The sequence below is a fragment of the Siniperca chuatsi genome, linkage group LG10 (genome assembly GCF_020085105.1).
Source record: "Siniperca chuatsi isolate FFG_IHB_CAS linkage group LG10, ASM2008510v1, whole genome shotgun sequence".
Taxonomy (NCBI): Eukaryota; Metazoa; Chordata; class Actinopteri; order Centrarchiformes; family Sinipercidae; genus Siniperca; species Siniperca chuatsi.
Genome location: NC_058051.1, coordinates 18,492,890 through 18,515,652, shown reverse-complemented (window position 1 = coordinate 18,515,652; position 22,763 = coordinate 18,492,890). Strand labels below are relative to the sequence as shown.

Below are 22,763 nucleotides of genomic sequence, written 5' to 3'. Positions count from 1 at the left end.
TCTCGTTCACTGAATAACTGGCCTACTTTTAAATGTTAGGGCATTGTTTCAAGGGTCTGAATCCTACCATGACCTCACACTCCCATATTGTTTGAAAAAAACAGCACTTCCTACTTTACTATTTCAAATCATGATCTCCAATATGTGGCAGGTGTGTAAACATTACTGACACACATGGACATATATCAACTCCACAAACCCCTACCTTAATTTATGAATGCATTCAATCTTTCTTCAGTAAAGTGCCAATATTGTCCACTAAATTAGACTGATTTGATCCTAGATCTGCAAAACCAGACGAGTTAATAGTTGGAAAACACTAAACTGTGGAAACATGCTGAAATCTTGTGAAGACAGGTTTGACATGCCGTTAGTATTTTCACATCTAAAGTTGACATGACATGGTAACTTACGCAGGAGAGACAGGTCACAGAGAGTGTTGCGATACAGTCATTTAGCCATTAGGGGGCGTTGAAACACCGTGTGAGACGATGTAAGTCCTCTTCCCCAATTTGAAGGGAATAACATGCTCTGCGAGTTTTCAGAGTATGTTTCTCTGTGCAGGAGCACACAGAAATTGACTCGAATTTATATTTTATTGTGGCTTCAAAATTACAAAATTCACAGTTGGAGTGCACTCGTACACGTAAAACTTAAAAACTACCTATCATAACTAGTAGGCTAAACATGCGCTTATGCTGTGCTGTCATTAGGCCAAATCTGCAAACACTTGAATAAATTCAAACTGGTACACAGGAGTGGACAGAAATCAACACTGGATACTCTGGACGTCCGAAACAAAGAGGTTTATCCCACAGACCCGGGAACGCCCTTGTCCCCGCCCCCTAGCGAAAAGCCCGCCAGCCATTGGTCAGGTTGTTTCACTACGCCCCTTTGATTGTCTGTTGTTCACACTGGCCTCAGAGCGAGAGCTCCTGTGACAGAGGGCTGCTTTGATTCATGCTGTTGTGGAGCCTCATTTTGGGATTTGAAGAACAATTAATGCGGCTAGAACAGAGCGCATGAAGGTATGTTTACGCGGAAGGTTGTGGAAACATTTGCAACTAGCTTCCAGAAATTCTAAATCCAATTTGGTCCGGCTTTTTTGTAAGAAGGCAAAATGCACAAGTCCATAGACAGGTCTCTGACCCAATCTGATATTTGCTCGTACTGTATATGGGGTTTTGCCATTTCTGGTTAAGTGAAACTTTACAGCTGAAAAATAGGTAGGATTTTGTGCTAAATAAAAATAAGAATAGTAATTAGATAGATAGTAGATGAGAATAACAATCGAGATCCAGGGGTCTTACGTTGAGTTAATTTTCAGGCTAATGGGTGTGAGTGCTTCAGTAATATTGATGCAGTATTGATTTTACCACTATCACTCCAGGAAATCTATGTATATAATGGATAATTTGGTGTTTTTGTGATGTCTGTGACACTTTGCAACTGAACTGAATGTTGCCAACATGGAAAATAATGACAGTCCCTTGTGCCAGACAAAGGCCCAGGACGGCAGGTGGATCCTCTGCTGTTCCTCGGCAACCACTGCGATCATTTATTGCTTTGAACCACACTGAGCAGTCTGTCCTGCACGTTGAGCACATAAGCACAGATCCTTCCTGGTGTCTCAGCCAGGACGAGTAAAGTTTAACCCAGACTTTCTTTGCTACCTGAGAGAAATGAGAGAAAAGAAAAAACAGTGTCTGAATTCACACACACAGAAGCAGGGTGAGGCATTTTTGACACTCACCACAGACTAGTGTTGTCAAATTAGTTGTTATATGCTTCTGTATTGACTTGATCATCATTTGCTGATTTGCATGAATGTATTATCTCATGCAAGATTGTTAAGATGGTAGTTCATCTGCCAGTACTCACAAAGCCAAACTGCAACACTGCCACTTGAAACCATTCAGGGATTTACTCTTCAGTGACGATTCCCGTGATGTGGGCATCCCTGGAACGCTGGAATGATTTTCCATGGAAGCTGATTTACAGATATCGGATTCACACTTTGTTGCTCTGCTGTGAATGTGCGGCGAGCCGCAGAGTGCACCGAGGAATTTTGGAGAGACAGAGAATGCTCTGGGACGCTGCTGCAAGAAAGTAAACAGTACACTTGAGATTCAACCTTCTTTCTCTGGCAGGGAAGAGGAGAGGAAAGGTTTGCTTAAAGCGAAGATAGGGACAGTTGCTTTCACTTTTAATACAGATGGGTGAAAAAACCAGAACAAATGAGTGGAAAAACATACCAAACGCAGATGCTTCCATACATAGGATGAGTTCAGGGGTCACTGAATGCTTTGATGAGCATGACTAATGCTAAGAATCACATGCTATGTCCTTTGCAGGGAGCAGATCTCCTCTCATTTGAACTCTTATAAATTTGGGACCCACATGATAGACAGTGTTCTCCATCACCATCATCAAAACACTAAAATCTTTGGCAAGAATTATGTTCATCCCTCTAGCAGGGGAAGAACCCTCTGCTCTGATGTCAGTTTATTTATTCGTGGTGTGTGAGAGAGAACGATGAAGAAACAGGCTGATCATTATAGCTTCTGTTATCTGACTTCACAGCTTGTACATACCTTGTCAAACACATGATTAACACTCTGAGGAGCAGCCACACTATTATGGACAGTAACCTGAAAGCGACTTCACCCCTACTTTAAACGATGAAGTCAACTGTGTTTTGTCTTTCTCTTATTTTTAAGGATGACGTCAGCTGTGTAAAGTGTGTTATGTCTGGACTCTATGACTAGACTGAACCTAGCTGATGAATCACAGGATAGAGGGAAGGAGTGCGGGATGGCTAATACCTTAAATGTGTGTGCCAAATAAGTTGTTTCGAACAATCACATACGCCTAACACTGTTGGTATTTGGAGCACCCTAACCCTTCGCAGTAGATAGTGGGGACTGAATAGAGCTGACAACTGTCCTTAGTCCCTCAGCAACTTAACATGCAGATATGGTAATGACTTCCTGTTTATAACCCTGAGCACAACCCAGTGAGGCCACAGATGGGACCCCCAAGTCCCATCCTATATCAGCTCTGTGCCACTCATTGAAAAATGCACTCAGACAAGCTGCCACTAAGTGCTATGCTACACATAAATCCATTTATAATACCCAGAAGCATTTTTATTTCTTGACTAGGTGCATTTTATGTTAATTTGCTTCTTTTATGTAATAAAAATAACCAGTAAGAATATTTATTTCTCTCATTCTTTCTCACTCCCTCTTTCTCTCCAGGATGAGAAGATGAATGTGGAGGCTCTAAGCAGAGCAGAGCTGCTGACTCTCCTCAGTATTTTGGAGGGAGAGCTGGAGGCCCAGGATGTGGTCATACATGCCCTCAGGGTGAGTTGGCCACTACACCTGATACACACTAATCCCCCTATGGTCTCTGTCATACACATTGCAGGACACCTCACACACATTTAGGAGCATACATACACAATTATAACTTAAAAATAATATCACAGCCATCCTAGCAACCCATTAAATAAAACACTTTTGTCTGTCTTTACTGAGTAGACACTAAAATGATCCTGTTTCAGCATTACAGCCCAAAAAAGAATATGCGCTAACAGGGAGGGGATGTGTAAACAGGAAACCAAGCTAGTAAAGACAATGGCACAGGAGTCATTCTGGTTTCCTAGGCCTTTCATTCCACCAGAGCACCAACATTATTGCTGGTCAGACCACTTGAAATCTGTGTTTCTCATTTTCACCTTATTTTCCAATTCAGGCACTATTTAGACCTGGATATATCCACATTGTGTCTAGACCCAATCAGACAGACTGCAGTTCATTCCTGGTGTGTCTCAAATGTGTCTTGAGTGACCATTTGTGCTCACATTTGTTTTAATCTGTGAAACTCCTGCTGCTGCTAAACTTGGGTGCATACTTCAAACCCTTGTGAGAGTTATTTGGCTCTGGCAAATCAGCTATATCCAACTGTGTGTTGTTGTTGTTGTTGTTTTTTAGAACTTTATTTTTATTCTTAGTGAGATCATGTTCTCCATTACAGTTTTGTATAATGATATAATTACATATGAAGTAAAACATAATAGATCAATAAATGAAATAGTAAAATAAGGAAAAAAAACATGAAGATCAATTGGATTCATAACTAATAAAATAACTATACATTTACATATCTATCCTCTAGGGGTTAGAGGGATATCCAACTGTGTTTTGAACCCTAAACACAAACTATGAAGATGAGTAGGCAGTCTTTCAAGGCAGTCAGAGATGAATTTGCTTCATCACTACACTTAATATGTGGACACAAGCATCTCAGACAACCTCTGAATGTTTTGAGGTACACTGTCCTCTTGGACAGCTTGAATCACCCAAGTGCACATTACGAACAGCACCTCAGACATTACTCAACAGCAACCTTATCACATTGCTGAGGTCTAACGTTTGAAGACTATTTCTTACACAGTTGTTCCTTAAATCCTTGGTTTTGTGCAGCTCATTCACTCATATTCAAGTGAAAGAGGATAGCTTTCTTTCAGCTACACTGCTTTGTGTGTCTGAGTCTAGTCTGATTGGCTCTCTCCGCGCCCCTGGCTGCTTTTCACACTCATGACCACAGCAGCTGCTCCATGCGTGGATGAAGCTGCCCTGAATGCTTGACTCATTGTCTGAAGTAGTGATTGAGGTTGTGATGAGGACAAGTAGCAACCATGACTGTCTTGGTCTAATAAACATAAATAAGCCTTGGTAGTGAAGTTTATCTAGCAAGCAAGTGAGGCTGTAATCACGAGAGAATTTCAGTGCCAGGGCCTGAGGGGAAGCCGTTCTAACCACACCAGCTCAGATGCATCTTAAATGGCAGTAGTCCAGATCTTACGCATGCAGGGTTCAACTCTAAACTCAACGCACACGTACAGTCATCCCCTTAGGAGAAATGTACAGTTGCCTTGTTGTCTGTACTTATTCCTCTTTCCATATCTCTAGCTATACTGCTTTTTCCCCTCTCCTTCTTTTCCGCCTTCTCTTTTCCTCACACGCAGCCACTTTGACCATGACCCATATCCTATCTGCCCACTCACTCACACACACACACACACACACACACTGGTGGTCTCTGGTGGGTCAGTTAGAGGCTGCAGTGTTTATTGTGGAGAGGATGTACAGAGTTGTAGGCTCAAATCACTGACTTCCCTTGTTCCCACTGGGGGCCTGTACACCATTTTTACTGACTGGTCCATGTCAGGGCAGATTGTGTGTACACATGTGGCTGCAGAGGGGAGTGTTGATAGCAGGCTAACGTGTCCAATATTGAGCTCTGTGTCTGTGCTTGATTGGGCACCCAGGAAGTCTGTTTGTACTGTCTGTCTTTCTTTGTCTTTCATCTTCCCACTGTGATTTTTCCCTGGATCTTGCTATGCCACAAAGAGTGTTTTTCCCTAACTACAGAGCTCTCTTCTCAGTATTGTCAGCTAACATGCCGCCTTAACCAAACTCAGTGTGTGCCAATAATGTTTACTTGCATGTGAGGCCGCTTGAGAAAGGAAAAGAGGCTCTCAAATCCTCCCCACTCTTTTCCAATTTTAAATATTTTCTCCTCTCAGCAGCAAGTACTTGGGATGCCTGTAGATTGCTCGGGACAACCGCATTCAGGCGCTTTTTTAACCCTTCCTTCACCCGAAACCCCTGAAAACTTGGAACAGTATCAGTGTTTGCTTACTTACATATAAGATGGCATCACCTTTGGGACTTGTATCCACATATTCTGAATTTGACTGTTTTTAGCTCTCATCACTAAGGACACAGATAAGCAGTTTTACTAGAGGGAACATTCCTGAGAACATGACACCAGAAACAGGTTCAGCATTCCAACAGGAGTGGCATATCTTTTGAGTTGATGATTGTCTAAATCTATCTGGGAGCTAATGCTACTATTATCTACTCTCTGTCAGGCATAAATGGCATAAATCATAGCAGAATAGAGCACAGCATAGAGCAGGCTCTCAGTACTGTAGCTCAAAGGACTGCCAGTTAAAGACATGAAAACAGACCTAGGTGAGATCCTTGACTGCTACACCTGCCGCTTAAATACTCAGTGAGGGAGCTCTAAAGTCAGTCCGTCTTGATTGTTCTCTGCACTACTTTTGAAATACTAAGTAAACAAGTGAACACTCTGGGAAACAAACTTGTGACACTGAACAATGAAACAAACTTTGTGAAATATGTCTCAGGTCTGCGCCAAGGATCTGCTTCAACTTTTTGTTAAAGACTTTGTGGTCACACACATATTGCTGTTTGACAATAGATTTAACTGTTTTTGTTTACCCAGGCCACCATGTTTGTGTGGTTAAAATGCTGCAGGCATGTTCAGCAATGCTGTTTTGTTTTTCATATGATGTCATATCCTGTAATCCTAAAATCCTTTGTCTATTTTTGCAGGCTGACGTGTTTTCCTGACTCCATAGCACAATAGGGCCCGGCTAGAGTGTACTGTTCAGATAAGATTGTATATTCTGTCACTCTGCAAGAATCACAGCACAATTTGCACATGTTGACAAGATTGGTAAGGGGGAAATACGATTTTAAAAAAATGAGCAGAAACTACGCAGAAGGTGCCTTTTTAAAGCAAAGCAATACCTAAAATAACACTGTAATGCACACCGGCCTATGATGTCAGTAAGGTGCTTTTATATCAACAGCCTTAGCCTGAGGCCTGCGAGAGTAAAGCTCCCTGACCTGAAAATGCTCAGATGACATCAAAGTACCTGATGTTACCTTCTTGCTTTTGATGTTAAAAATAGGTGTACCGGAACACACACACACACACACACAATTCAGTCCATGTGAGCGACATAAATCGAGTAATGTTTTCCTTAGGGTGCCTTTTTATGGCAACCTCTCCTATCCTAGACCCAGCTAGACAATAAAGGTTCATATCTGTAATGCTAATGAACTCCACCCTTCACTACTATTTGCTCTGAACAGGAGAGTATTTGCCTGCTACAAATAAAATAGTGATACAGGAGGTCAGGAAAAAAACCCAAACAACAGCCAGTCTGAGATAAGAAAAATCACTGCGCTCACAATGAAGTTTGTGCTTGTGTCAGCGTCAATGAATTAAAGGTTGGGTATGCAATTCTGGAGAAATCCAATACCATGATAAATACCATGATATAGCGCAAACAACGACACAGCAAGTAATGTAACTAACGTTAGCTCGGTTGTGGGTTAGCAAACTGTCCCTACAGTTGCTGCTGCGAAGCTAACAGCCAGAGAGGAGAAGACTGTTTCCTAGAGCCAATGCAAAGCAGCTCCAGACAGCAATACTCCCAACTCTCCTGCTGCTATAGCAAACATCATAACAACAGCATATCTTGGCAAACTAGAAAGTAAGCTGAATGTCTGTGGGCAAGTCATCTAATGTTACCTGACACACAAATCATGGCTGGAATAGTGTTGTGTGTTGTGAGGAGATGTTCACTGAATTTGACAAAAAGATGTGTATTGGACTCAGTTTTTCAACTTAGTTTCAAGAAATACTGGAGCGCTTCCTTGTTACACCTAATGATATGTTATGCTTCTCCAAAAGCATTGCCTGACCAAAGGTTGAGAGCACCTGCTTCCATGTTTCATCACTAACCACTAATGATAGCATCTGAGACAGTTAAACATTACTTGGAAGTTGTCTCATTGCACAGCCCATAAAGTAAAGTGAGGTTTTGTTTGGCATCTTCCCAGTTATCTTAGTGCCATCTATGGTTAATGTGTGGGTGGAAGGTGTGGAGGATACAGCTCAAGCCTTAAGCACACACCTTAGCTGACACTTCAAAAAGCAAACACTTAAAATCTCATCTCTCTATCCCTCTCTCTTTTATTTTCTCTCCTTTGGAGCACAAAAACATGTCGCTGGGGCAGGTATCCTATACAAGGGTGAATTACGCTTACCCTATCTTACAAGTCCATTTTTGTACCCTTACCATTTGTACCCTCAAATTACTATTATATACCCCAAGTAACCAAAATCATCAGGCAATGTTGGAAAAGTCACTGCACTATCTTTGTACTACAATGGCATGATCCCTCACAGCTTCCCTCATTGCCCATATAATGTCTGAAGCTGGAAACACTGCTCCAAGGGCTTGAATGTTGGTTTCTGCAAGGGTTAGTGGGGCTTTTTCGTCTGCACCATATGGACAAACTAATCAGTGTAACCTTAACTGACTGAAGTAAATTAGTTTCTTAGCTATGTAGAAACTAGTATCTGGGGCCAATTATGTTCATGTTATGGTAAATCTGGGAAAAATGCACATTTCAGTACAAAAATGTACTTATCTCTTCTATCCCTTAATTTTGAGGGTCTCTCTCACTCTGCTGTGTGCTCTGCACCGTCTGCATGAGGCACTAAATTGTGTTTTTTTAAAGACTGATATGGCTTGCCTTGCATGTAATCTAAAACTAGTTTTTGCTTTTAGTGAACTTCCTGGAAGGAATTTTATTTGAATTGATTTGTTTGTCTTTAAACAATGCAATGATGCAGAACATGTGCAAATGACTTATACTCACCAGTTATTCATTTCCAATAATGAATAACCTCAGAGGACATTCTGTACAATCTCAGTAACTGCGGATGAGGATCCCAATCAGGTACTGCTACTGTATTGCCAGTATAACAACACCTGTGACAAATATTCTCATCCTGGGAATGTCTGGAGAGATGTCAGGACATAAGGCTCCTCTAATTAATATTTTTTTAAATGACTGTGTAATGACTGAGCAATACCTACTGTATGCTAACTGCGCAGCACGCACCGGCAGTCGAAGTTAGCTGATTAGCTGGTTAGCTGATGAAGAAAGTTGAACATCGAGCTAATGCTATATATTTCTCAGGATTTGGTAGAAGACCAAAACAGAGTCAAAAGAAGAGTGAATATTGAACTTATGTGTCACATGGTCTGAAACACCACTCCAAATGAATGCTAAAATTGCTCTGTGTCTGCCAGATGTGTAGGAAGTAGGCAATTGTTTGCTAATACATTAGCCATAATGACTCTATAAGGTGATAATATGTCAGGTCATTTGTCTTTTAGCTTGCTGTATAGTTTGCGTACAAATGGCCAAAAATCACTTAATGCAGCTTCAAGTTGGTACATTTGCAATTTGAGTTATGACAATATTAAATACTCTTATGCTGTCAAAGTGTTGTGTAGCTAATTCTTATGTTGACTTTAGGTCCTAGTTAGGTAGCCATTAGTCCCCAGTACCAGACTATCACTCTAAACTCCATTTCTAGTGCTCAACCAAACTAAGGCATGCATACTATTGGGCTGGTATGTGATATGTTATTATTTCTTATGGTCATTTTTTGACATTTTTTCAACTGGTGCCTTAGAAAGATTTTGTAGCACACAGTTCAAATATGGCTGGTGTGTAGAGCTTGTCTACAAGATCTTATGAGGAGTTGATTAATAGGTAACGCACTACAAGCAGGAGCTTTTATTTTCTTTGTAGCCATGGACGCTGTCTCCCTTTCCCATTTTGCATTTGCTACGGGTTTCACCAGCAGATTGTTCTGTAATGTCTTAATGCTCTAATGACCAGCACACAACCAAATGGGTCAGAGCCCTTTGTGTCTGTTTGAGTTTGCAGCCTCACCAGCTCTGTTAAATCAGATGTGACTGCCAGTGGATTGATACCTCTCACCTGCCAAGGCCTGTTATTCAACACAGTTGACAAGAGGTCCATTGACTATTTCCTTCTCCACTATTAAGTAGAGCAGAGTAGCTGTCCACTCCCTAGGTGATAAACTGAATTACTAAAGTCTTGCTTCCTCATCCAAGAAAACACAGAAGCCAGAGACATAAATCTGAACAAAATCAGTAGGTCTGCAGCTGACCTACTGTCCTCTTTTGTTCTCTTGTGCTTTGATTAACATTAATCATCTTTAGCCTGTCTACTTTTCTACTCTTGCACTGCAGGTTTATAATCAAGATTCTTGATAAATAAACTACTTTTTTGGTTTGAAATAACAGAATAGAACTGAAAGACAAACTCTTATACCCATTTATTTTTCTGTAAAATGTTGGAGCATCCCGATGCATTGTCCTCTTCCCTCTTGTTGCGAAGACGCTTACATGGGACTCCTTAAGTTCTTTGAAAGAAGCTTTTTGTATCTGACAGGTCTGGTCCTGCTGTCCTTTTGTCTCTGTGTTTAATCTGTGTGTCTAACTGTTCTTCTGAAGAGCGGACTAATTCACCAGGAATGCTTACTTTTCCCATAACCCCCACTGCAAAGCCTCTGGATTTGAGATGTTACCCTGGAGACAGCCGGTCATGCTAAGAACCTTATGCAGCATGGTGCACACACACTCAACATATGCCAGCTGCATGCTCATAGATGCAAACAATAGAAATGTTTATGCGTGCTGATGTATTCATCCTCATTTTGATAGCAGTTTTTCTTTCACCTGCAGTATTATTTAGGAGTCAGATTAGGGGCTAAACCATACATTTGTAACAGGAGATATGCATCCAGTACCATTCAGAGATGTAATTTTGTCCATGTTAGTGGCTGAGTTCATTGTGTGACAGTCATTGCAGAGGCTCACTACGGAAACAGTACTCCCTGGCTCTTTTCAGCTCACACAAGGACATGCCTGTGCCCTGAGGCTGTAGGTAACTGACTGACAGAGACTTTTTCCAGGTGAAAAGCATCAGCTTGTCTATCACACCTTGTTACAGCTGCGGGAATGCATTAGAGAATACAGGCTGTTGATGAAGGCAATGCACAAACAAACTGTAGCACACCCGTTTCAGTATCTACAACATTGCATGAAATAGTAGAGGAATTCTTACATACTTGATAAAATAAAAAAAACATAACTATTGATTATAAAACAGTGGACAAAAAAGTATATTAATAGCATGTAATATATCCCTTCCCTCAACTTAGTTGTAGAGACATTTGTCATCAGTAGTTAAGCAGAAATGAGAGCTTTGCAGCAGAAAGGGTTTCCTTGTTGTGCCCTCTCATAAAGGAAAGCACACTCTGTCATTATGATCAGAACTATCCCAAGAAAACCATGGGAGACCAGACCCTAGGCTAGGACTGCTACACACACACACACACACACACACACACACACACACACACACACACACAATCCAATCCCAGCCCGGTCCTTAATGGTCTGTTTAAACAGTTATTTAACTCAGGAAGCTCCAGCTAGCTGAAGAAGCTTTACAGCTTTTCTCCAAAGCCCAGCACAAAAACACATGCACACAGTCACAGGTAAACATACACACGATGGCTTACACACACATTTATAGCCACATAAATAGGGAAAAGGAGACACAAACATACTACACACACACTCGTACCCACTCTCACACATTGAAGCCTACTGGGTCAGACATGGAGACAGTGCATGACACTGAAGGCATTGAGACAGTATCTTTGTTGGAGTCCTGAAATCCTTTCGCTGAGGGTCACATTCTTTGTTCAGCCAGAGAAAGAACCTCCTTAGTGATGCCCGCAGGGTGTGTGTGTATTTGTGAGAAAGCATGTGAGAAAAAGAAGCTGACAGAGAGGCGGAAGTATAGAGTGGCATTTTCTGAGAAATGATTATGAACTGGCAGAAGAGAGGAGACAGTGACGGGTGCCCCGAAGGCACGTGGTGTGAACTCTGTGGCATGTTCTTACATCACTAGCACCGCCAGCTGACCCAGCATGCCTCCAGAACTCAAACCTCAAACCTGTATGTAGCTAATGAGAGCCCCCGATGATCTATCAGGATGACCCGAAGTGAGATTAACAAGGCCCTATCACGTTTCACTTCATTTCTTGTCATTCCAGCCTGTTTCTCCCAAACAAGCTTGAATCGTTTATGAATAGCTTATGGTAAATTGAAATTTGTTTAGTTGCTTGCAATATTTTGTCCCCCCAGGAAATCTTTATCCTTAAACAAGTGCGCTATCACTTTTTATTCAATTATTTTGTTTTTGGTTTAGGTATAATCTAACCTCTTCATTAGAAACAGCTCTGTGTGTTTGTGTGTGTTTGATTTCGTGGTCGGGGTCCTTCGCCCCTGCATCCCTGGGGAGGAGTTAACATCTGCCCCTGTGGGGGTTGGACAGCTGTGCCTCACCTCTTTGTGTTTGGGTTGAGGAGAGAGACCATCTGCTTGTACTCACATTGACAATAACACTCCACACAGATTTCCTACACACACTGACACAGACACACACTTACTTTCGAGTCTATGTTTGATGGTGATATGAATACCTAAAAGTCAGTCTTCTCTTCTTCATGATGTGCTAAAGTGTGTGTGTATGCTTACATACAGTATGTTTGCAATGAGTTACTTTGTGTTTTTCTTGGCACTGGCAGTTGGGCCTCATGTGAACGCATTTCTTCCTGTGCTGCAGTGTGGAAAGAAGACCTCATCCTATCAAATACATGTACTGACATAAAACACACTGATAATTTTTTTTGCTCAGTCAGGACTGAACATGTATCATTTATTTCCTGTATGACACAGGTAGACATTAAAGGCATACACAGCTCTAGATTTAATCTAACACCTGCTGTCTCATTACCACTTGGTTGCCTGAGGAGCTACACATGTGTTTGTGTGTGTTCATCATTTGGTAAAATAGATTTTTCAGCCTCTCTTGGTAAGAGGGATTGCTGTTTAAGTTCATTTTCAGCACATTCGTATAAGTTAATGGAACGGCCTAACAACACAATGACATGTGTGCTCTATCCTTGTGTGTATCTATCAGGCTCAGCACAGAGATGCTTTTGTCCAGGAGCGTTACGGCCAGTATGACCTCAGCGATCCATTCCTGGCCCTGCAGCGGGACAGCGAGTCAGAGGAGCGCCAGAACACACTCACTGAGCCTCACACACACCTGCAGGGCCGGGCGGTGGGCCCAAACCCTCTGGCTGTGCTTAAACTGGTCATGGCTCACTGCAAGAGGATGCAGGAAAGGATGATGGGACAGTTGGCTGCTGCTGAGAGCAGACACAGGAGGGTAAGAGGCACTCACACACACTCATATCATGTCGTGAACACACACTCTCACACATCCGTGAGTTCTCCAGCTCGCCCAACTGCAGTTCAGATTTGCGTGTTGGTACGGTGCCACAACCACCCAAGTACCCAGCCAGCACCACACTGGGGCTCAAACTTGTACAATAGGCTTGTGTGTGTGTGTGTGTGTGTGTGTGTGTGTGTGTGAATGTATGCGTGTATCTATTTGTCTCCATGTTTCTCCTGTAAACTTGGCTTGGGGGAGTGAGGCAGACAGAAAGGGCTTAGAGGGGCTTTATCACAGCAGAGCTCAAGGTTTGAGAGTTTCTCTGAGTCATAAACACTCAACCATATAGACTGTCTTTGAGTGAACTTTAGAGAGTTGATGAAACTGACAAAACCTTGTAATGAAGAGGAGGTTCTGCTGTGCAGGCTGATTAGTCAGGGGACAAGTTTCACAGCGGCAATACTATGTGGGGCAGGCAAGGCAATTAGCTAGTTTGAGAATGATGTCAAATTCATGCACTGAATCCTGCAACAAGAAACCTGTCTGCATGTCACGTTATATAATTGTTTCATCAGACTGTATGTTTGATAGGTGATAGCTGATCTGGAGGAGGAGAAACGACGGCATGCCCAGGATTCTGCGCACAGTGATGATTTCACCTTCATGCTGCAGACAGAAAGAAACAAACTGCTGCAACAGGTATGACATGACATGTAGAAGATACATAGTGTACATGTACTGTTGCAGTGTGTGTGTGTGTGTGTGTGTGTGTGTGTTCATTCGTATGTGTTTATGTTTAGTAAAGATGGCAAAGTCTCAGCAAAAGTGGTGCACACAATTCTCACTTGCTGATAGACAGGCACATCTGCTGGAAGAGATTTTTATGCCTCCCTCTGCCCCTCCTCTTTCCCTTTCCTCTGCCTGTCTGCAGTGTCCTTCTTCATAGTGGTAGCTGTGATTTAAAACCCAGCAACTGAGCAGGGAAGCATCGGTGCGGTTCCATTGTGTAACTCAGTCGGGTGGAGAGGGCTTGCCCTGTTAAAGTACAGACACAGACAGGCACCCGTACACACAAGCACAGGGCTATTCCATAGGAAACAGAGGAGGAAGAGGCCATTGTTTAGTTGTCCAGCAGCCATGGGGCTTTATGGCCTCAGGAAACCTGAGATAATGGCTGTCCATGTCTAATGCAAGGTCAGCTCGCGCACCCACACTGTGAGCACACATTCAGCTGCTATATAAACTTCGCCCAAGGGCCTTATGTAAGAAAGGTTTCCTGAGTGTCTCCCACTCTTCCTCAGGCTTTCCTGCCTGTGTTGTTTTTTGTACACTAATCATATACACTAGATTGTACTTCATCACCTCCCATTTCCCACTATTACTCATCAAAGCTTTTAAGCAGCCCAGTCAACCTCTAATCACCTCATGGCAAACTGAACTTTCCATAAACATGTCCTGCAAGCAAATAATTCTTTAACAAGGCAAAATATGAACAACTGCTTCTCTTTGTGTCTCTTCTGACTCTGAATAATTTAAATGCAGTTTATTAGACAATATGTGGATAGGGACAAGAAAGTTGGAAGAGAAACAGGAATTGATCACCTACAAAGGATGTCAGCCATTTTGAAACTCAATGCTTTGTGTTGTAAGCCCCATTTTTATTAGGTTTGTGTCTAATAAACCATATAATACATATTTTATACCATTCAATCTATTTCAAATGAGCAATTTGAATGAAATTGTGAAGTCACTAGAGCCAGTATCATGAATGTTATTGGTAAATAATCTTAACAGTAGGCCTAAAATAGACCATTTGAAAAAAATAGACTAGCTGTCAGTAGCTGTCAACTCAACTATAGTATACAGTTGTAATGGGTTTGGTGCAAAATACATATCCAAATGTTTTATTCTGAAAACTCTTTCTTGGAGAACAGTTGTATTTTCAGAAAAGGGGGACGTTTCTCATCCTGTGTTGGATCTAATGTAACAAAGCAGTGTTTTTTGCCTCCTTGTGGTCAAATGTGGAAAAGCTGCCTTGCCTTGACTCCTGCATCTCTCTCCCTCTCTTTCTAGTTGGAAGATGAGCGTACAACAGTACGAAGGTTAGAGAAGGAAAAAGCACAGGCAGTGAGCCAGGTGGAGGAGTCACAGTCCCAACAGCAGCAGCTCTCCTCAACTCTGACTCTGGAGCGCCAGAAAGCCAGCAGCCTGGCTCAGGAAGAGGCTCAGAAGGTCTGCCAACTTCGCATCTTGCTCCAAGAGGAGACCAGTGCCCTGGAGAAGCTTCGGGGAGTTCTTGAAGATGAGAAGAGCAGGGCAGCCCAGCTACAGGCCGGGTCTGAGAGGCAGCTGGCTGAGTTTGACACAGAACGAGAGCAGATGAAAGCCAGGATCAGCAAAGAGGAAGAGAGGAGTAGGGAGCTGGAGAGACAGCTGGAGGAGCTGAGGAAGAGGTTGGTTGAAACTGGAGGATGTAAAGAAGAGGTAAAGGAGGCTGTGACAGAGGTCAAAGAGTCACTTTCCAAGATGATGATGGTGTCCACATCTGTTCAGACTGAGCCGGATGGAAAGATAACTCCTAATTCCACCTCACTGTCAAAGGTCAATGGCTATCACACTTATAAAGAGACAGAACCGACACAGGAAGGCAGAGGAGCAGAAAATGGAGCGGTGGTAGAGAATGGGGGAGGAGCACTTTTGCATTCCCCTCTTCACCCTCATCCTCAACCTCATCCTCACTCTCCCTCCAGCACAGCCTCTTCTTCCCTCTCCTCTTCCCCCATTTCCTCCCCCGTTCTTGCCAAGCGTCTGGGCAGCCCGGGCTTCCACCAGTCCTCCTACCAGGCTGGAGTCAACCAGCGATTTCAGGCTGCCAGGCACAAGTTCCAGAGCCAGGCCGAGCTGGATCAGCAGCAGTATGGTGGCCCTCTTTCCCCCAGGGACCTCTCCCCGACCACCTCTTCCATCCCTCCCCCACCAGAGCACAGCACAGCTAAGCAGCTGGCCCGCAACACTGTCACTCAGGTGCTGTCCCGCTTCACCAGTCAGCAGGCTGGTGTCAAGCTGGCACCAATCAGCAGCTCTCCATTTGGTACAGACTACCGTAATGTAACAGCATCTCCACCCGGGGGGAGGTCATCTTCTTCAGGGCCTCTGTCTCCAGGCATCCGCTCCCCCCTCACTCCTCGCTCAGAGAGGACCCATCCTCCTCCGATCCTTCCCAAGAAGCCAGGCGTGAGTTCAACTCCAGGCTCCCCAAGTCACTCTGCTCGGACCAGCCTCTTCCCAGAGCTGACAGGGAACTGTGGACACAGCAACAGTGGGCAGGAGGGAGCCAAGGAGCCAGACCTGGTTTTATCTTCTAGCAGCTAATGGCCAGATCATACAAACTAACTCCTACAATGAGTCAAGCCTAAATCAGTTACTGTAATATTCATCTTTGCCATCCCTTAACCCCACTTCATAATCAGTAGTATAGACACTTTAAAGCTGGACTGGTTCAAACAGATGCATTTAAGAGTTTGTCGCATCCCTACCTCTATACCACAAACTGAGAAACAATCTGAAAAGAACTATTTGAAAAAAAATATAGTATTTTATGGATTTTTTAAAATTTGATTTAATATTTATATTAACATTCCTGTCTTTATTCCTTTATATTGATTTTTTTGTAAGTTTATCCTGTGCATTTTCCACTTTAATATATTAAGGGTGTTTAGAGACCATATATATGAAGAGACCAAGCTAAATACCTGTTTGGTTTTGAAGATTTCATAGTGCAACACTCCTTTTCTTTTCCTTTAATGCTCAAATTGCCAGTCCTGTTAGAATACTTTAGTCCGAGGCAAAACCATATAGCAAGTAGAAGGGCTAAAATATATGGATTTAGAGTATAGCAAATGTGTAGCTATCACCATTTCACAATTAGTGAGTAGTTTGCAACTGTTTTTCTTATGCAGTTCCTGTGGAGATGGTTCATGAAAACATTATACTGTTAGTTTAAAGAATTCTCAGTTGATTCTCTATGAATGAACATCACATGCTTGTGCTGTCTTGTCTTGAAAAGGGAGAGCACACTTTGTACTACATTACTGTAAAATACTTTATGTCTACAATTTAAAATGTTTTGTTTAGGGTAGATTCATTTCTGCTTCACCCAAACAAAGAAGGACTATGTATCATGATTGTGATAACTCTTTGGGATATTGCATCAGTGAACATAATGGGGACTAAAGGTTTGAATCTCGCTACTGTAACTGTAGTTTTTATAATATCTCTCAAATAAGTGGCTTAGTATTGTGTCGTGTCCTAAGAGTGCTACACATCAGATGTTTGTTTACCGTTTAGGTTTACCATGTTTTTTATGTTTTCTGGCTTTAAAACCAAGAATTGATTTTAAGTCAGTGCTATTTTAGCCAATCAATTTAAATCTGTAGATTTATACACCATTTGTCTGTGAGGGGCAATGACCCTCAGCTGTCTCTAGTAAATATGCATATCATGAACACCTGCAACATTTAGTGCTATTTTAAATAAACTGCCTATGCCTTAAAGCTTACAGTGTCAAAGTTTTTCTATTAAAACAGTTTCGGCTGGCAATCTTCTGAACCTTGATTAATAGGTTATGCAAGGATTTGTGTGTGACAGTGTGAACGGAAAATAATCTAACCAAGATGTTCAATCCATTTATTTGTACAACAGAATGGGGCAGTACAGTCTTGACCTTTATAACTGATCGGCACACAGTTGTAGTATAGTGTGAGGGTTGAACACTGCACATAGTATAGCTAACAAGTAACTGATTCAGAGTCAGCCTACTTAGAAGTCATGTAACACATACAGTATGATGTGGCCTTACAGAAGTCATGTAACATATACAATATATGATCTTGCCTTACATGGCAACTGCTTCGCGATCACTCGGCATTGACCAATACACAAACAGTACAGTTAAGAGTGCAACACTCTAAGCCTCCAACAAAAACCAGCGTATTAAAATAGAAATTTGCATACATGGGTGGGAGGATGGAGTTCTTTACCATAGGAAAGAGATTTTGGCAAATAATTCTTGTTTAATATGAGTATGTTTTCCTTTCACAAAGGAAAAGCTGTACAGCAATGGAGGTGGTGTTGCCAAAGTAAGAGAACAGAGAATGCATTATAGATGCAGCAGCGTAGAAGTTGCTTTATCTTATTTCAGTCATCATATCTTGCATGGGTGGAGACACATACTTCAGTGGAGCACAACAGAAAACAAGTAAACCCTCTCTCAGCGCTGACAGACACCGACAAACATGAATGTCTACAGTGCAGGAACAGAGCTATGCTGAGGATCATGCTACTCCTAAATGTTACTGACAGGTAGAAATACTGTCAATTTCATTGGCAACGTATAACTAAGTTCTCAGTTCAGCAACACTATAAGCTTGGTACCAGCTAAAATGTCATGTGACTGCTATTCATTTTCCTGTCAATGTCCTGATTTTACTGATGCACTTCCAATGACTTCCAATTCCACCATGCATGACAACCACAATGAAACAAAAACTTTCACAAAATTCATATTTTCCTGTCCAAAATCAAACCCTGATATGTGATGGTGTGCTTAATTTCTCTCATCAGCTGCCTTGTGCGGTCCTGGTTCTTTTCACTGTGTGCTGAGATCTCCACTGTGACAATCAGTTCTGCATCAGTTTGACAAAAAAAAAAAGTAACTTCTGAAACCTGAATCTAGGGAGGTCTATGATTCCTTTGACGGCTGAAGGAAGATGTACTTCTTTAATGTAGCAGTCCTGAGCACAGCCCTGCACACTGACCCAACACAACTCTTTAACAACACACATCTAGGAGTAACCACTTTCTCCAAACTCTGATTATCTCCATAACCACAACTTCCTTACAGCAGACCAATATCTGTGCCTAGCTGTCTGCAAATCTTCAGTTGTACTTTTTTTTTGTTTTTTGTTTTTGAATTCCTTGCCCCATACTGATATAGTTTTGCTTTGGTTAGTCCTTGCGCATGTATAGGTGGGTTGTGGGCCCAGTGGAGTGTTCGTCTCCCTGGTCAGTCCCTGACCTTCCACTAGGCATTCTGCATCTCCTTGCCAATTTTGTAACTTAGGATCTTATTCCAGTCGATCTTAGTGCGTGTGACAGGCAGCTGGCGACGCAGGGCCTTAAAAGTGGTGTCAGACATGGTCTGGTAGTTCTCACTGATTGCAGTCTGAGGGCAAAAAGTGGAGGGAAACAAATATCAAGTATAATATTTTTACTTAAAATAAAAAAGTTTCTTCATGTATGTTTCAGTAAAAGTAACACCTGTAATTTTAAACATTAGTATATAAAATGTGTAGTCCATAAGTAGCTTACCTGGTAGTCATTTTCCGCATTCTCAATAATTTCAACAAATTCCTTGGCTGTCTGGCTTTCATTCTGTTTCAAAAACACACATATAACCATCACCTTTTATCCCACTAACAGACATGGATGACCTCCTCTGTTTATACCTGGAGCTGACACAGCCAGTCTCTGTAAGCGACATATGGTTTGAACCACTGCTGAAAGACTGTGTGAGTGCTTATGTATACATTTTTTATATATATATATATATATATATATATATATATATATATATATATTTATTTATTTTTTTTTTTTTTTAATATACTTACAGTCACTGGTATTGATTCTTCTACCTCCTTATGACTAACCAGCTGCACATTACCATCTTCATAGTAGTGCACCTGAGACAGAGAATAACTTCATTAGTAAGCTGGAGTTGAAAAATTTTCCTCCTTGACTTATTTATCATTTATGCAGATGAGCGCACTGAATTCAAGTCACCTGGATTTTCAACACTCCCACCACCTGAGCAGTGGACTGACCAATGGTAAGCTTCCACTCTGACCTACAGCGACCATTCCTGTGTTAGATAAATGAAGAGAAGCCCTACATTACAATCAGACAGCAGCATCAGGAACCTTAATAAAACCGGGAGACCAATTATTTCACTTTCACCACGAATAAAAAAAAAAATACACATAAAACTGTTAATTTATAACCTTTGTGATAAAGCTATATTATAAAAATTTTAAACAGATGTTTGCAGGGAGGTCACTATACCAGAAGTTTTTGGGTTGAAACTGATGTCCCTCAATGCAGGCTATGATCATTTGCTGACCATCAACTGTTTTCCCATATACCTGCAACACACAGATGGTATTGGTACATATGAGTATGGGTAAAATCTATTGCTTAGATTTTGTCACAATTACTGTGTGCCTTACCGTGGAGACTCCAGTAGGGTAGTGCTCTTTGACATAGGCACTAAGGGAAGTATCACAAGCATCTCTCCAGCTTCTCAGGGCCGTGTCTCCTTCATATGGCTGCACATCGCTCACCTCTTTTCTTAGGTGGTCGAAGCGGAACGACAAATGGTTGCGGGGGTCCAGGAAACGTCCCTGACCCAAGTCACCATGCTCTGTGATCAGGACCTATAAAGAAGGGAGAGGAAAGATTGAAAAAGTCTGGCTTTGACATTTGCTCTTCTGGAATAAATACGAAAGACTTAAAGATGAAACATACCGGCTCATCGTAGCCCTCTAGTTTGGCAGGAGTAAACTGATCCATGTTGTACTGCGCAAAGGAGCTGGACAAATAGAATGGGCACGAAGGTACAGTAGGCATTCATATGACACCAAAATGCTTTCAACAAATGTTTTCCACTGACCATTTTGAGAACACTGTGTAACTGAGTATTTGAATTTGTGACTGTTTGTCTTAATTGAGTGTTACTTACTGTGATGCCCCCTCCCTGAGGAGGTTGTCATTGTTGAGAAGAAGCCGCACATCTAACAAGGCAAAAAGAAACCACTGTTTATAATATTCATAAATCAGAGGCAAATTATATTATATTATATTAAATACAGTTGTATTATCAGATGCATCTTGTCACAATAAGCTACTTCTTACCATTGAAGACCTCATTAAACTCTCCTGGGGGAGCATGAGTCACAAAGTTGGCCGCTATGCGGACCTATGGAAGCAAATTAAAAGCGACCAATTAATTCAGCTATCATGATAATATGATTTCTTGTACATTCAGTACAAAAATAAAACTACAAACTAATATTTTACTTAGAATTAACATGATTTTCACTCTTCAATAAGCAAAACAAATCTGTACTCAAACTTCAACAAAGTCTACAATCAAAAAAGTTGTAAAAATTTGCTACCAATTTTGTTGTAATTAGGTTGTAATTTGGCATCCAGTTGTATCATTACCTTATTGCCATATGTGATACTAAGATGCATTTTCAGTTTTGCAATGGATAGTAGTGGGTTTCGTTAGATAAGTTATGCTTAATGCTTAAGATTGACTATAGCGTCTCAATTACAAAAAAGTCAGTCAATTACACAAATAGCAGCAAGCATGTTTTATGAAATAATAATAGTTCAGAGAGTATAATTGACATATTTTAATTAATTTTGTAATTTGGAGGGAAATGGAGGAATAAACAGCAAGACATTTTAAACAGTGCACCAATCAACTGCTTAAAGAATAATTGACACTGAAATAGAAACGGCTTTTCTAGACTATGTGTCATACCTCTGTAAAATCATGCCATCATCTTGCCCTCAATTTTCCCGTTGACCGTCACTTGACATTTAATCTTAAATGTCTCTGGGTGTTATCAGGATAAAGTCTCAACCCTTGTTTGTAGTTTTGAAACCACTCTGTTGGTGTTCAGATAATTGTCCTGTAGGGTACTCGAAATTATAAATTCGTGTCTGTAGCAGAAAGACTGCAGTCTGTCATTCACAATAAATTGAGCTTTGCCTGGTAATTTGTCCAACTGCCAATGGTATTACGGGGAGTGTCACTATCAGGCTTCAACTAAACTGTAGGCACCCCTATCCTGATCTCAAGCCATGTGAAGCTAACAAGTATTTGAGCTGCAACTGAATCTGTTTGACCCAGAAATCCAAAGCAAAGTAACGTTAGCCGCTAACTAATGTTAGCTAGCGTTATATGAGAGGAATAACGTTACGTAGCCCACACTGTAATTATTGCAGACTGGCATGGGCATTGCAACACGACTTTTGAAAATAGGCGTCAATACTTCTATTTCCATTAATCTAGGTACAACTACTAACAAGTTTTTAGTGCATGTGTCCAGTGGTTAAACCCCTCTATCAGCGTCTGATCTCGCCGCTAGCCAACTATAAGCTTTAACGAGCATTGGCTAGTTAGCTAGTGGTAGCTTAAAAACACAAGTTTATCATTTCGATACGTCACCAAAAACTGGAATTCTCTTTCCAAAACTTAACCGTTCATTCATGTGAACATATAGCACGGGTAGCTCTCTACAAATAAGAGAAACTGGCGTAGAGCAAATAATTAAATAGTCTTCGAACCTTCTCTTCTTCTGACAGCGGATCCTCAAAGTCAGCCATCTTGGCTCTTTGTGACCCCACCTACCCCAGCTGACTGGCTGAAACAGTGTGAAACAGTCCAGTCATTCACACATAAGAAATTGAATGCAATTCATACTAGCTACAAAGTGAGAAACATGTCTCATCAAATGTATTACTGTGCTTCGACAGAGAATGCCACACACTAAAATCAATAACTTTGCATAAGCACAATGTAAAATAGTCTAGAGACTGTGGTTTACAACGCAAGAGGGCGTTAAAAGCTTTTAGCGTGATTTTATTTGTCCACGCTTCCTA

At 41.5% G+C, this 22,763-nt stretch overlaps 2 protein-coding genes across 2 annotated transcripts; one reads left to right on the top strand and one right to left on the bottom strand.

Annotated features, from left to right (window-relative positions):
• The first annotated feature begins 884 nt into the window (after window positions 1–884).
• On the top strand, window positions 885–17,584 carry cttnbp2nlb (CTTNBP2 N-terminal like b). The gene is made up of 5 exons (XM_044209845.1): window positions 885–1,028; window positions 3,261–3,368; window positions 12,774–13,025; window positions 13,623–13,730; window positions 15,105–17,584. The coding sequence occupies exons 1-5, from the start codon at window positions 1,023–1,025 to the stop codon at window positions 16,401–16,403; spliced, it is 1,773 nt and encodes a 590-aa protein (XP_044065780.1). The 5' UTR covers window positions 885–1,022; the 3' UTR covers window positions 16,404–17,584.
• A 119-nt stretch (window positions 17,585–17,703) lies between these two features.
• Window positions 17,704–22,706, bottom strand: capza1b (capping actin protein of muscle Z-line subunit alpha 1b). Its single transcript, XM_044209846.1, has 10 exons — window positions 22,449–22,706; window positions 21,003–21,066; window positions 20,830–20,881; window positions 20,616–20,679; window positions 20,318–20,524; window positions 20,154–20,233; window positions 19,875–19,953; window positions 19,703–19,774; window positions 19,401–19,463; window positions 17,704–19,254 (listed from the first exon to the last, which is right to left on the bottom strand). Exons 1-10 carry the CDS (start codon window positions 22,485–22,487, stop codon window positions 19,114–19,116), a joined length of 861 nt encoding a protein of 286 aa, XP_044065781.1. The 5' UTR covers window positions 22,488–22,706; the 3' UTR covers window positions 17,704–19,113.
• Window positions 22,707–22,763: the final 57 nt, after the last annotated feature.